Source organism: Chrysemys picta, chromosome 7 (assembly GCF_011386835.1).
Source record: "Chrysemys picta bellii isolate R12L10 chromosome 7, ASM1138683v2, whole genome shotgun sequence".
NCBI lineage: Eukaryota > Metazoa > Chordata > Testudines > Emydidae > Chrysemys > Chrysemys picta.
In genome coordinates, this window is record NC_088797.1 from 60,666,760 (window position 1) to 60,682,559 (window position 15,800).

The window sequence follows — 15,800 nt, forward strand, 5'->3', positions numbered from 1 at the left end:
AAGAGCTTGGCCTATTTAGCCTAACCAAAAGAAAGCTGAGGGGAGATATGATTGCTCTCTATAAATATATCAGAGGGATAAATACCAGGGAGGGAGAGGAATTATTTAAGCTCAGTACCAATGTGGACACAAGAACAAATGGATATAAACTGGCCATCAGGAAGTTTAGACTTGAAATTAGACTAAGGTTTCTAACCATCAGAGTGAAGTTCTGGAACAGCCTTCCAAGGGGAGCAGTGGAGGCAAAAGACATATCTGGCTTCAAGACTAAGTTTGATAAGTTTATGGAGGGGATGGTATGATGGGATAGCTTAATTTTGGCAATTAATTGATCTTTGACTATTAGCAGTAAATACGCCCAATGGCCAGTGATGGGATGTTAGATGTGGTGGGATCTGAGTTACTACAGAGAATTCTTTCCTGGGTGTCTGGCTGGTGAGTCTTGCCCACAAGCTCAGGGTTTAGCTGATCGCCATATTTGGGGTCGGAAAGGAATTTTCTTCCAGGGCAGACTGGCAGAGGTCCTGGGGGTTTATCGCCTTCCTCTGCAGTGTGCTGCACAGGTCACTTGCTGGAGGATTCTCTGCACCTTGAATTCTTTAAACCACGAATTGAAGACTTCAATAGCTCAGACATAGGTTAGGGCAGTGGTTCCCAAACTTGTTCCGCCGCTTGTGCAGGGAAAGTCCCTGGCGGGCCGGGCTGGTTTGTTTACCTGCCATGTCCGCAGGTTCAGCCGATCGCGGCTCCCAGTGACCGCGGTTCACTGCTCTGGGCCAATGGGAGCTGCTGGAAGCAGCAGCCAGTACGTCCCTCGGCCCATGCCACTTCCAACAGCTCTGATTGGCCTGGAGCAGCGAACCGCGGCCGTTGGGAGCCGCGATCGGCCAAACCTGTGGACGCGGCAGGTAAACAAACCGGCCCGGCCCACCAGAGGCTTTCCCTGCACAAGCGGCGGAACAAATTTGGCAACCACTGGGTTACGGGTTTGATACAGAAGTGGGTGGGTGAGATTCTGTGGCCTGCGTTGTGCAGGAGGTCAGACTAGACAATCATAATGGTCCCTTCTGACCTTAAAGTCTATGATTCTATTAAATGGAGTGACATTATTCAAATAAATTAGGTAATTAACTTTTTCCCCTTTATTTGCTCAGCTTGTAGATCTGGTCAAATCATATGCAACTATAAATGAGGAGTAATTGATTCAGTAAATTTAATTACATTGTTCAACAAATATCTCCATTGGCCCAGCTTTGGTCATAGACCCTGTCGTGCTAACAGCAAATGGCGATTCCTCATTAGCTCAAGTTACAAGGGCCTGTACTGTTGGAGCAGGACAATCTAAGCTCTATTCCTGCCATTATCATGAAGTTCCAACGGCCATAGCATGCAGCATAATGATGAAAGTTGTGTTCCAAGAAGCCACAGGTGGGATAGATAGAGAGAGAGCCTCAGCTGGTGTCCGACTATTATTTATATCAGTGTAGCATCTAGGGGCCCTACTTACAGACCAGTAGTGTTAGGCACTGTACAAAGACAGAACAGACAGTTCCGGAATGGGCCTAATTCTATTGAGCTCATTAAAGCTATACTGGGAATCTGGGTCAGTATGTTAAAGAAAAGAGAGAGCCTTTCACACATTTACCTCTGGGTAGAACGGAAATCCTCCGGGCCACTCCATCTTCCTCACTTATCCAGCTGTCAGTCTCAGACTCCTGACTGTCTGTTCTAAGGCTGCTTTCACACCTGGAGTATTTCTGTAATCTGTAAAGCAACATTCAGTTAACATTCTAGTTGGGAGTGGGAGCCACCACTACAGTGAAGGCTGCATAAGTGTTTGAGTTCTAAGCTCCTTTTTAAACTACTCAGCACTTTCACTAACTTTCCGTTTTCAGGCACTGGCATGAGTTTTGGATGTCACAAGTCCCCCACAGCAAAGGGTCCCCTTGTCTGTAGCAGTGTCTGTAAATACAGCAGCTAACAGTATCTGCTGTTAACTTTATGGAGCTTAATTTTAAAAGGCTGAGGAGACCTTATATGTAAACCCAAACAACTCTTTAACAACAGTTAAAGCATGGTAAAGTTATGAGCAACTGAAAATAGAGTCTTATAATAGAAGAAGTGTTAACCTACCTTAGCTAATAGGCAGAGCTGGTAGGGCTTCCTAAAATAAATATCCCCCAGAGTGTTTTACAGCATGGAACAGAGATAGCCCTGAATAGAAAGTCCTAATCCAAATACCACTTAACTTTGGAAAGTCTGGATCTGAATCCAAACTTTGAGGCTACTTTTAACTCTTCAATGGGCCAAACCAAAACACCAGATCTAAATCACACTAAATTTTGGGAAAGTTTGGATCCAGAGCCACACTTTTAGCTGGAACCCATTTCCAGTGTAAATTGTGTATTCTCTGTAAGCTGAAATCTTTAAATCGTGCTGTGAGGACTTCAGTAACTCAGCCAGAGGTTATGGGTCTATTTCAGGAGTGGGTGAGGGTCTGTGGCCTGCAATGTGCAGGTGGTCAGACTAGATGATCATGATGGTCCCTTCTGGCTTTAAAGTCTATGAGTCTAGTATAGAACTAAACATAAGAAACATTAGCTCATCTTGAACTACAACAGTCCACAATGAAACGGCACTAGCAGGTCACATTCTCACCTCTTAACTACACAAGGACCAATGCCAGATACAAATATTTGTCTGCTTTATCATAGTTGTTAATTTCAAACAGAAAAAAACAATTCCTGTGCTTTTAAGTGCAAGAAAATCACACACAATTTCTTTCTCCGCTTGTATGAGGGATGGGACCCCTACTGATCTTGTGGAAAACACAACCCACCCACCAAACTTTCTACCAAAATTGCAGCTACATACTTCTGACGGTTATGAAAATGGCTGATTAACATTTTCTTTTCCAGTTCACATCCACGTGTGTCTGCTGGAAAGTGGGGCCAACTATTTATTCAACCATATGAACTCTTTTTTCTGTTTGTGAATTATCCCCAAATAGACTTTGATCTTTATGGTTTTGTTTGTCATTTGATGAATGACTTATACAAATGTATTTTAGTCAATGGGCTGCTCAGATGAACTAATTCATTATTCATGTTGTGAGATGGCTGATCTCTGTCATGGGGGACTGTTTCTGATCACAGATTCGATGACTTCCAAGGTAGAGCCAAGCAGAACCAGGGGACATCCAGCAATGTCAATGGCAGCTGAGGGTGCTGAGCATGAAAATCTGACCACCTGGTCCTGCACACACAACATAAACCTTAAGATGATTTTTGTAAGAGTATAATATGCCTTGATGTCCTTGTCCAAAATTCCCCCTCCCGTCACTGCTGTGGGGGGACTTGTTGGCATCCCCATTCCAGAGGTAGCTGCATTTCAAAAGTGCTGAATAATTATAGCTTGGGACTGACTATGGGATGGATGGTGCTGTATAAATCTATGATATTAGGATTGCTCAAAGAAATAGAACAAACTGGCCATGCTGTACATTGTCATGAATTTTTATGTGCTGGAAAGACTGACCTGTCTGCATTTGCCCCAAACTCCAGTTCAGTTGATTGACTTTGCAGGGGTGAACCGCATTTACTTTCTGAATCCTGTGGAAACAAAATAAAACCATAATGAAAAATTAACGGAGGAAGCATTGAGAATAGCGTTAATTTTATCGATAAATTTACTTCTTATCTGACAAAAACATTTTCCCTTGTCAAAGCCAGAAAAGGGAAATGGAAAGTTTCCCGGTCAAAGATACATGCACGAATCTCAATTCAGCATTGCAGGACCTACTCAGTGTAAAAAGTCTCTTCAGCTGTATTTGCAAGCTCCACAACAATCCAGACATCTCTGTGCAAGTGCACATCCTAGCATGCATCACTGAGATCTGGAGGGATCCATATAAATTATTCCTCTCTGCTCTCACAATGAGAGTACAATCACTTACAGGATTTACGATCCATGCCATGCTCTCTGTCTCCCATATACTATATTAACTGGCAGCAGGAAGCACCATTGGATGAGCATGAACTACTTGCAATAACTTGCTTTTTAATCCCAGGCACAATAATGCCAGCTGTTAGTGGCACAGAGCAGCTGGTCTATGGAAGGAACACTTGATTGGCAGAGAAAGCAGACACTTGATTGCCCTCCAGATGGAGGAGAGAGTGTGCGTATCGGTGGCTGATTGTAAAGTTCCAGAGTGATAATTGGGTTCTGCATTTAGATTATGATACAGAACGTCTGATACAGAACGTCTGTAAATGCAAATTGATCCTTCTCAATTGTAACGTTTGAGAGATATTTACTTAGATTTCAGTTCAGGATGGATTTACTCTCATTCTTTCCCTAATTTGTATTTCAGATGCAATCAGAAAACCATCTTTGCATGTTACAAAGTATAAACTGTTGAATCCCCAAAAGTACCTCTACAAAAGTCACCATTTCTGTCTTATTGCCATATATTCAGGCTTACTTTCCCCCCATCAGAAATACAAAAGAAGCATGAATTCAGTAATCCAATTTCTACACCTATGGACCAAATTGAGTGGAGAAAGCCATGGGGATTTTTGTTGGTCTCTTAGCAGAGAGAAGATATTTTGCTTTGCTCCTTTATTCATCCATTTTTCTCAGTACTGTCAGTTTCCAAAGCTACCCATTGGGAGCAAATGGCAGCAGTGGTTTTGAAAGTAAAGCATATACACTACCTGCTTGAAGGAGACTGGGCTCAAGACATGCTGAAAATAACCAAGAATAAGACATAAGTTTTAGGCTCCCATTCAGCAAAGAACTTAAATGTGGGTTGAATGCTAAGCATGTGCTTTGCTGAGAAGGGAGGGACTTAACCATATGCTTAAAATTAAACAAGAGTTTTAATATATTGCTAATTGAGGATTTTATTTTATTTTGGGGGCATACTGATTTGCTAGATCATATGCACAGCATATATGTGAGTCTGTATTTTATTGATCTTGGACAGTTAAGTTCCAATCTCCATTCTAATCCCTTGCTCAAAACTTTGTCAAACAAATTCCTCCCACCCTGAAATTTTCTCAGCTCAATTCAACTCAAAGATGCTTTAAAAAAAAAAAAAAAAAAAAAAAGAGTTAAATTGGTTGAGCCATTTTTTTAATCATTTGAGCATGGAAAGAATTACACTGTGGTCATATTTTGTTATCAGCAATTTTACAGCTGTATAACTAAAACATGGCCGAAGCTACAAAACTTGGCATATTTGGTAGACCTTGCTAAGGCTTAGATACCAAACTAAGTTTTAGGAAGTTAAGTTTAGTTGTTTCAAAGGCAGCAATTGGAGGTCAGTAAGGTGCAACTTTTTAAATACGTATTTCATTAAAAAAATGACGTTAAAAGAATGTTAAGGTTACAAAGTCAAAATTCAGAAGTTAGGAAATGCCAGATTAAAGGTTGTCCGTGTAATTTGAATTCAGCCCCCTTGTGTGTCTGTGTTATGAGACAGTCTTTAATTACAGGATCACATACTATGCTTTTTTCCCTATGATCCCTGCCTCAATCCGGAGCTAACAGCTCTGCCTATAATAGCCCATTCCCTTCAGCATGGTTTATTGCTTTATTAGAATATGATCCGCCCCAGAGGGGTGGCCCATTAACTGATTTCTCTTCATTTCCCCAAACCCATGCCACTGAGACATATGTAAACAAGTCACCAGGTAACGTCTAGAAATTCCACTCAGGCTTCACCTTGCTGCACATCTGGCTGGATTCCTCTTCCCCTCCTCTGAAAGTGAATGAGTGCTTGGCTTCTAGGCTTCTCTCGTTACCTTGTTCATCTGAACGCAAGAGAGTGAGAGCAAAGAAAAAGATCTTTAGAATCTGAAAGGCAAGTTCCTCCTCTTCTGTGCAGTGTGACACTGGCAGCTGGGCCGTCGGCATGGAAAGCCCACCAGCATAGAGCTACAGAAGCAGGTACTAGCTGTAAACCCCCCAGGCTCTGGACAAGTGAGCTTCTGGCTCCTCCAACTAGCACATATAGGGTGCAATCCTACCCGCACTGAAGTCAATGGGAGTTTTGCCAGGGACTTTGTGGGAGCAGAATTTCCCCAGGCTGTGTATCTGGCAGCTCTTCCCCATCTGCCCCACTTATCCCTACTCCCACACTGGAGATGAGAGGGGAACAGGTCACCTCTTCCTTCCAGGCCAGCACCTAACACAGCTTCCGAGCCCTGTGGAGAAGAGACTTTTAATGTGACTTGTAGGTCGGGCTCGCGCCCTCAGCCTGACGCTCAAAAGGACTGAAAAAGGGGGGGGGGAACATAAACCAGCTGCTCCCTATATCTGACTCCAATTCACCGGGTTCACCTGGGGGCCATGTCCCTCATGATCAGCCTAGCCTGATGGACCCCCGTCCCCATCCGTCCTGACACTTTCCTCAACTGCCGCCAACTGTCACACCCTCTGGTAGAACCTTCTCCCTCAGTCTCTGTGACATCGCTGGCTGGCACCCCCCAGCACCCAGCCTGGGTGAGAAACCTCTCCCTACACGGCACACCGGCAGTACAGTCTGGGCAGCATTAGGGGAAGGATGGGCCAGCACTTAGAGAGCAAGCAAGGCTCTCAGGAAACCCAAGTAGGATTCCTTGCTCTGCCTCAGCCTTCCTGTGTGACCTTGGTCTCATCAATTTGTCTCACTGTGCCTCAGTTCCCCACACTGCCCTACCGGAGTGTGGTGCTGAGAGAATAAATGCACTGAAGATGCTCAGATACCATGGTGACGGAAGCCAGAGATAGACTCAAGGAATTAATGGCCATCCAGAGCCAATGGAATGTGGAGATGTCAGAACGAGCAGACTGAGCATTGACATGGTTAACGTAAGGGTAATGAGCAAGGGAATAAAGGCCCATGTGGATGATGATAGCAGGGAAGAAAAGGAAAACCGCCTCCCTCCTTCTGCGTAGCAAGATGAAACTGCATCTAGATCCCAGGACTGGGAAAAGCTTGCAAGGCTTTCTAGAAAACTGCAGCACTACAAAATCCCTATCCCTACAGTGCACTAGCTCAACCTAAAAGCACCAGTCCCTTGACCCCTGAAGTCATCCACTCCTACCTTCTTTGATGAGCAAGCCAAAAAATGGCCCCAAAAAATCAATCCATAGCTCATATCCCACAAATCCCTGGACCTCAAAAGGATTATGGGATATCTAGGGCTATTTTCTGACCATTTATTGGATAGTGGACCAACAGGGCTTGAGAACCACTGACTCAGTGACGCCAGTTAGATGTTAAATGGCCAGTTATATATGTAAATTACCACAACTTTGTATACAGCTTTGTCTCTGCACTCCAGCTATTCCCAGCTCTGGGAATAGCCCACTGGGAACAGAAGAAACCAGAGCTAAGTCGGTGCATCCCTGAAGTTGCTATAACTTTGCCCGCAACTATCCCCAGAATGAGGCTCAAAGCCACCATTGCCTGTTCCCTGGGGTCTTGTGCCACGCACTGTTCGGTCAGAGCGGCGAATCAGGGGCAGTGGGCCCAATTTTACTCTCATTTACAGTGGTGTAAAGCAGGATCGACTCCTTTGAAGTCAATGAAGCTATACTGGTGTCGCTGAGAGGAGAGTCAAGCCCAAGCACACAAACTGCCCACTTTGAACATGTAAGGAGTGGATTGCGCTAATGCTTACCCGACTGGGCTGTTGTGCTCTGGAGGGAAGAAGTATCACACTGGCTGCCTGAATAAGCCCAATGCAATGCCACGCTTCGGCAGACAGTGAGCTGAATGGTGCCTTGAGCCTTGCGTAAGAGGTCGATCACCGTATTGCGCGTCAAACCAGACACTAAATCTCCATTCACCTGGAAAGCATACAAAGACAAATGCCTTTACAGCCCTGGAGCAGAAGGGTTTCATATCGCACACTGGCATGGAGCACATGTGCACACCTCGCCCGCAGCTCAATTGGCTCTGATTGTCCGCATCCCCTTCACTGTTAATAACTCAGTAGAACCTCTCTCCTAGGTAGGCCTTTGTACAGAGCAGTACCACCAGAAAGCCACCACCCTCTAGGAACTGACACATTTTCAGTTTTCCATGTTTTGCCCCTTTATCCAATGGAAAGAAGAGAGAAAGGGAGCTGTGGGGATGAAATATGAACAAGAACAAATTTGGGGATATGGGTTTTTTTCAGCTTTTTGTTAAAAAGAGGGAAAAATTTGGGAAGAAAAACAAAACAAAATCTGCAAATGTTCGGTCTGGAGCAAGAGGCCATTTTCCGCTGGAAATGTGTGACCAGCTCTTCAGTGATCCACCCCCTGCGATCCCTGGGGTGCCCTCCTGCATCTCTCCCAACCTTCCTGGCAGTTGGCCCCAGCCCACACAGGAGTCCTCCTCATCCTGGACTCCTCTGTCCTCCAGATTGCTCCCTCTGTGAAATCCCCAATATCTCCTCCCTCCTCCCCACACTTGCCATCCCCAGCGCCCCCCCCCCAACCTGGCACTAGGGAGGGAGGAGAAACCGCAGCTCCTGCCAGTGCTGCCCCTCCTGGCTTGGCCAGACTTCTACTCTGCTACGGTTACCATATTTAAAAAATAAAAAAAAGGACAATCTACGGGGCCCTGGCCCCGCCCCTTTCTCACCCCTGGCCCCACCCCAACTCCGCCCCTTCCCCAAAGTCCCCACCCTATCTCCGCCCCCTCCCCTGAGCGCCCCGCATTCCCCCTCCTCCCTCCCAGACACGCAAAAAAGGGCAGAAGAGTCAAGGTAGGGAGCACAGCAGCCGCGGGAGGGGAAGTGCCCGGCCGGCGGTATTTTTCCCGGACATGTTCGGCTTTTTGGCAATTCCCCCCAGACGGGGGTTTGATTACCAAAAAGCTGGACATGTCCGGGAAAAAACGGACGTATGGTAACCCTATGCTCTGCAGTCACTCAGCCAAGATTGGGGTGTGGGGGGAGAGGGGAAGAAGCCAAGGCTGGCAGGGAGTTGAGCTCTGCAGAGAAAAGCCCCAGCAGGGGACAGAGTGACTTGTACAGGCAGCAGTGCAGCTGCCTCCCACCTACCTGAGACCAGGGACATGTTGCTCCACAAAGCAGCTTCAGACTTTCCTCTTCACCTCACTCTACTGCCTGCCTTCCCCACCCCCGCGGCCAGCCAGAAGTTAGAGAGGACACAGATAACACTGCTGCCTCATAGGCTGCAAGTTGTGGAGGGCAATATATCTCCCCTCCCCCACAATCCCGCCCATGCCCATCACTCTGGTATCTGGGTGTCTGTCAGCCTGGCTGTTTAATTAGCTATTATAATTACAAGGGCTGGCGTGTGCAGTCTCTGCAGAGAGTTGCTCAGCATTTCAGTCTGGGGTTTTGCTGTCTCAAGCTAACTCATTAACAGAAGCCACTACTAGGGTTACCATATTTAACAAATAAAAAAAGAGGACCCTCCACCGGGCGCTGGCCCCGCACATTTTCCACCACCAGCCCCGCCCCAACTCCGCCCCCTCCTGCCTCCCACTCCCAGCCACGCGAAAAGGGCTGCCTGAGCGCTACCGGCTTCACGGTTTGCCAGGCAGCCCCCAGACCCTGCGCCCCCGGCCGGCACTTCCCCAGCGCAGCTGGAGCCCGGGAGGGGAAGTGCCCGGCCGGCGGCTGGGGTCCGGAGGCAAGGGGGCTGCCCGAAGCCCATAGGGCTCGGGCAGCTCGGCTCTTAAACAGAGCCGAAGAGTCAGGGGAGGAGGAGAGCAGCCGTGGGAGGGGAAGTGCCCGGCCGGCATTTTCCCGGACATGTTCGGCTTTTTGGCAATTCCCCCCGGACGGGGGTTTGATTGCCGAAAAGCTGGACATGTCCGGGAAAAACCGGATGTATGGTAACCCTAGCCACTACAGAGAGGCCAGCTGATCTGAGTCACAGAAGCAGGCCAACCCTTTTCTAGAAACTAGCGGCCTAACGCAGGCAGTAGCACAGATACACCTCCTTTGCAGTAACTGGTGCCTGCCCTTACGGGAAGCACTATGCCAGGAGTAGGAAACTCAGCTGCAGCCAGGCTAGCACCCCCACACTCCCGAGAGCCTTCCCAAACTTTTGACATTTGCCCAGGCAGGTGACAAGTCACGGGAACCCCCAATTATGATCTGATTACAGTGATCATGTTCAGTGTTTGGTTATGACTGCACAGAGTAACACAAACTCTCCCTAAACTTCCAGGGCAAATCTAGACCAAAGCAGCAAAGCCAAATGTTACCTTTAGTAAGATGTCACCCACTTGAAGCCTCCCGTCGAGATCAGCGATACTTCCTGGGCTGATGGCTTTAATTAGGATAGCCCGGCCATTTCTGCCACCTACTAGCGCAAATCCCAGACTCCCATTGGCAGTTTTCTCCAGCTCAATCTTAATGATGCAGTCCTGCAATACAGAAAGGCCCTGTTCAAAATGGAGCTAAGTCAGGAGCCAGATGAACTGACAGTGATCGTGACTGGAAATTCCTAATGTGCTCTTAACTCCACAGGATACAATGCGATTTACAATCTTCACTCATTGATGGTATAAATTATAGGGCAAATTCTTCTCTTGCATAGACACACAAAGGGACTTAAATGGCAGCTGCACATACGTACCAAAGAGATGGTATGATAGATATTTCCAGAAAAAATAAACTTATTAAAAACAATTAAAGTGTCTTGAGGGGAAAGCCCACCCACATAAACCCTTAAAAGCAAGAAAATGTCTAGTTCAGGGATTCTTCTTTAACAGGTCAAATTTCACTGATGGGTAAGTCACATATACCTCCAACATGTACAGTAACACAATACACAGCCTCTCCACTGGACTATAATGCAAAACCTTAGCTTCAGCAACACCACTATTCATGTCTGTTAGGCATTTGTGCACCGGTAGATAGTATGATGAGTTACTTTCACAGGCAGAAGTTTGAGGTCAGAGTTAAGGTTTTGGCAGACAAACTTATATCAAGTGCAATGCCCTGGAAATGTTTACATTTTGTTCCTGAAAAATATGTAGAGTACATTGATAATGAGGCACATTCTCTAACACTTGTGGCAATCTGTTCCACTCCAAAAGACAAAGAATTGCTCTTCAGAAATATTTTAATGTGCTACCCGGATACAGATGATGATGATGCAGGAGATGAGATTGAGATGATGTAGAAGAATCCAGTGATTGGGGGGGGGGAGCTTCATCAGAAGCAGGGAAGTCATTCCAATTTCCCCTTGAGTTTGGTGGTTGAATTTTAACAAGAGGCTCCCAGAAGCCCCCTCCAGCAAACCACCAGCTGCATAACACTAGCAAATACATCGCCATAAAAATTCCACCCCCAAAATGGGCAATTTTAATTTCAAGCCTCTTTGCAGCCCTGACATTTTTGCAGAAATGAGTATGAGTATCTGCAGTGAGACATGGAAATGTTGTCCATTTCAGTGAGAAGACTGATTTTCCTGTGAATACACATTTCTAATCTGGAAATTCAAAATTTCAAATACGTCACCTCTCCTGCTGGCAAGTCAGACTATATATTTAAGATAAAGCCATTTTGGACCAAAAATATTTGTAAAATTCCACAGGTTTATCACACCCTGGACCAGTTCAACAATCTCATAATGACATGCAGAAATCTCACGTTCCAAGGAGTTCTGGGGACTCTCACACTGCAAAGGTGTTTCACAGCCCTAGTTACATTCATTTCCGCAGAATCCCCGAGATGTACTGTTAGATCTCTAGCGTCTGTGCCATTTTCCTTCTCTGTTCGGGCTCGATCTTGTGAGGAGCTGGAAATGCTAAACTCCTTGTGAGTGCTCCCAAGAGGGCACTGTGTATGATCAGGGTTTTTTATACTACAGAGCTAGTAATATAGCGATATTACACATAGAAAAATAGCAGTAGAGGGACCTAGTCCTGTGAGTGGCTCAGCACCTTCAAGCCAGTGATTGCTCTGCACCTCACGAGCTATGGCCCTCATAGAATATGCTTACACTTGCAATGGAACAGAAGATAAAGCAAATACATTCAGTGTCACTGTAGAAAATCCCACTGCCGAAATCTGTATCGCAATCCCTTCTGTTCGGCAGGCTGCCTGGCACTTGACAAAACGATGACTTACCTCATAATCTGCTGAGTCAGATGTGCTTTGCTCAACCCCACCACTTTCTTCCTCCGAGTGCTTTGCTGTGAGAAAGCAGGATGGGTTCTTACAAAGCTGCATTAGCGGTAGGTTTTACAATGTAACACTGGACATCACACTACTATTAGACATAATGCAAGTTATTTTTGTTTTCACAAGCAAAAGACCACCACCAAAAACTCACTCTGCACTTACACGGTTTGCTTGTTCAGTTCCACTTCTTGAGCTGTTAACTGAACCCTGTGCCTGTCCTCTACTGTCCTTTTACCTCCCACATAGCAGTTTCCCAAGCAACTCTTAAAGCTGCACGTCACAGGGTCGGAAACATCAGTTGGACAACTGATAATGCACAAATATGTTCTCTGATACTCCAGGGGAGGCAGTTTTGCTTACTAATAATTAATCTTTTCCATTCACAGCCAGATGCACTTGCAGATTTTCTTTTTCTTTGAAAGAGATGGCATGAAACATTACAAAGCCAGATTGAGAAATGCAAAGTAATTTCCTTACTATGTTGACGGGGTAGATGTTGTTCTTGGAGACTCACGTTTTCATTTGAGAGAGATACTTTGACTTCCTCTGGCTCAGCAGGTGGCTCTAAAAACAAGCGTGTAGATTTGCTATAGCTGATAGGCACCCTGCTAAATTTAATGTATGTGAGAGAGTGCAGACTAGGGTTTAGATTAGCCAACTAGTTGCCAGGACTCCTGGATTCTAATCTCAGCTCCAGTACTGACTCACTGTATGACCCTGGATGAGACACTTGGGGTATGTCTATAATGCAATGAAAAACCCGTGGCTGGCCTGTTTCAACCAACTCAGGCTTGCATGGGGCTTGGGCTGCAGGGCTGTTTCACTGCAGTATAGTCTTCCAGACGCAGGCTGGAGCCTGGGCTCTGGGACCCTGCGAGGTGGGAGGGTCCCACAGCTCCGGCTCTAGCCAGGGGTGTCTAGTTGCTGTGACATAGAGTCCCTGTCCTGTGCTTAAGTTTCCTCATTTGCACAATGGTATAATTAATACTTGCATAACTCATGAGTATATCATGCAGTTTAATCACCATCATTAATGTTTTTAAAATGCTGACAACAAGCACAGGGCAAAGTTAACGTTATCTTTGGTGAGTGCAGTCAAGTCGGGTCAATTTGCTAAGGGAATGAATAGTATGTGTTTGTGAGTGTATATGTGAAAAGGCAATGTATGTAGATATATAGCTTTACAGTACACTATATTCCCTAAAAAAACAACGAGGAGTCCTTGTGGCACCTTAGAGACTAAAAAATGTATCTGGGCATAAGCTTTTGTGGGCTAAAACCCATTTCATCAGATGCATGGAGTGGAAAATACAGTAGCGGGTATAAATACACAGGCCAGTCCTCGCTTACAGACAGCCCCCCAACCTGAAGCAAATACTCACCAGCAACTACACACCAGACAACAAAAACACTAACCCAGGAACCAGTACCTGCAACAAACCCCATTGCCAACTATGTCCACATATCTATTCAAGGGACTCCATCATAGGACCTAACCACATCAGCCATGCCATCAGGGGCTCGTTCAACTGCACATCTACCAACGTGATATATGCCATCATATGCCAGCAATGCCCCTCTGCATGTACATTGGCCAAACTGGACAATCTCTACGCAAAAGAATAAATGGACACAAATCAGACCTCAAGATTGATAACATTCAAAAACCAGTAGGAGAACACTTCAATCTCACTGGACACTGAATAACAGACTTAAAAGTGGCAATTCTTCAACAAAAAAAGCTTCAAAAACAGACTCCAACGAGAAACTGCAGAATTGGAATTAATTTGCAATCTGGACATCTCAAATTAGGCCTGAACAAAGACTGGGAGTGGATGGGTCATTGCAAAATCTAATTTCCCTCTGCTGATACTCACACCTTCTTGTCAACTGTTTGAAATGGGCCACCTTGATTGCATTGGCTTCATTAGCACTACAAAAGTGATTTTCCCTCCCTAGGTATTCACCCCTTCTTGTCAACTGTTGAGAATAGGCCACTTCCAACTTAATTGAATTGAATTGAATTAGCAGTGATCCCTCACTTGGTAAGGCAACTCCCATCTTTTCATGTGCTGCCTGCTGTATTTATTTATACCTGCCTACTGTATTTTCCACTCCTTGCACCTGATGAAGTGGGTTTTAGCCCATGAAAGCTTATGCCCAAATAAATTTGTTAATCTCTAAGGTGCCATAAGGACTCCTCGTTGTTTTTGCTGATACAGACTAACACAGCTACCGCTCTGAAAACTGTATTTCCTGTTCCTTTCTGGTTTTGAGTTTTGCATTATTATCCCTTAGCAACTTTCACTGGCTTCACTACGTGGGTTTTTTTATGTTTGAATTATATAAGCAATAAATGTTCTATTGTGTTATTATGAAACTCAAATAATGTAAATTAGTACATTCATAGGCCAGAAGGGACCACTATGATAATGTAACAGACGTCCTTATAACACAGGCTATAGGACTTCCCTGTATAAATTCCTGTTTAAAATACAGCAGATCTTTTAGAAAAACATACAATCTTGAATTAAATGTTTTCTCTGATAGAGAATCCACCACATTCCGAGGTAAATTGTTCCAGGAGTTCCAATTGTCCACACTGTTAAAAAATTGCATATTATTTCTAGTCTGAATTTTTCTAGCTTTAACTTCCAATCATTGGATTTTTTATACTTCTGGCTGCTCGATTGAAAAGCCTTTTATTATCAGCTTTTTGTTGTTCATGTAAGTACTTATAGACTGACCAAGTCACCCCTGAACCTTCTCTTTGTTAATCTAAAGAGACTGAGCTCCTGAAGGCTATCACTATAAGGCATGGGTTTCTCCCCGAATCTTTTAATCATTCTCATGGCTCTTCTCTGAACCTTCTGCAATTTACCAATATCCTTCTTGCATTGTGGCCACCATCACTGGACACCAATGGTCATACTGGGGCCAAATACAGAGGTAATAAAACCTCCCTACTTCTTCTCAAGATTCCCGTTTATACATCCAATGACTGTATTAGCTTTTTTGGCCATGGTGTTGCATATAAGGAAGGTGTTACCTTGTCAACACAATAAATGCACTGAGAAGCAAATTATTATTATTTTTAAAAGGCCTTTGCTAAAAGGAATCATTTGGGATTATAAAAAGAATATGTAATCAAGGAGATGAAATTTATTGCACCTTTGAGTTGTATTATTGTGATGATAAACATCTATGGAAAGAGAATAACTGGTTTTGAAAGCGTCCTGGGAAAATTCATGGAAAGCTAAAGTCTCACTAAGATGAATGAAATATGTGCTAGTGAGACATTTTGGTCCAGAAGTGACTTTTTCAGGCGTTCCTCATGTGGATAAAGATTTCAGGTAGCCAATCAGGCATCAGAAACATCATCACTTGACTTAGGCCTCACCTACATTCAGGTTTTGCACCAATTTAACTAAAACAGTTGAAAACCAGATTTAGTTACATCCATGCAACCCCCTAGTGCAGATGCAATTATAGTGCTAAAAAGGGATTTATAACAGCGCAGTTTGTTTCTGTTTTTCTATCAGTGTGGTTACACTGGTGCAGTGCAGACAAGGCCTTAGATGACCAGTCACATTGTGCAACAGTGAAGTATGGATAGAAAATAGTCAAAACAGTCTTAGTGAATCGTTTGCAATC

At 44.8% G+C, this 15,800-nt stretch overlaps 1 protein-coding gene across 1 annotated transcript in view; it reads right to left on the bottom strand.

Moving 5' to 3' along the window:
* The window catches only part of FRMPD2 (FERM and PDZ domain containing 2), a 161,744-nt gene that overhangs the window by 23,785 nt on the left and 122,159 nt on the right, over positions 1 to 15,800 (bottom strand). The window contains exons 38-44 of the mRNA XM_065553623.1: positions 12,624 to 12,710; positions 12,093 to 12,157; positions 10,220 to 10,381; positions 7,671 to 7,839; positions 5,728 to 5,816; positions 3,538 to 3,611; positions 1,646 to 1,764 (exon numbers count right to left, since the gene is read on the bottom strand). Of these exons, the coding sequence (XP_065409695.1) occupies positions 1,646 to 1,764; positions 3,538 to 3,611; positions 5,728 to 5,816; positions 7,671 to 7,839; positions 10,220 to 10,381; positions 12,093 to 12,157; positions 12,624 to 12,710 (765 nt within the window). The remainder of the gene's footprint in view (positions 1 to 1,645; positions 1,765 to 3,537; positions 3,612 to 5,727; positions 5,817 to 7,670; positions 7,840 to 10,219; positions 10,382 to 12,092; positions 12,158 to 12,623; positions 12,711 to 15,800) is intronic.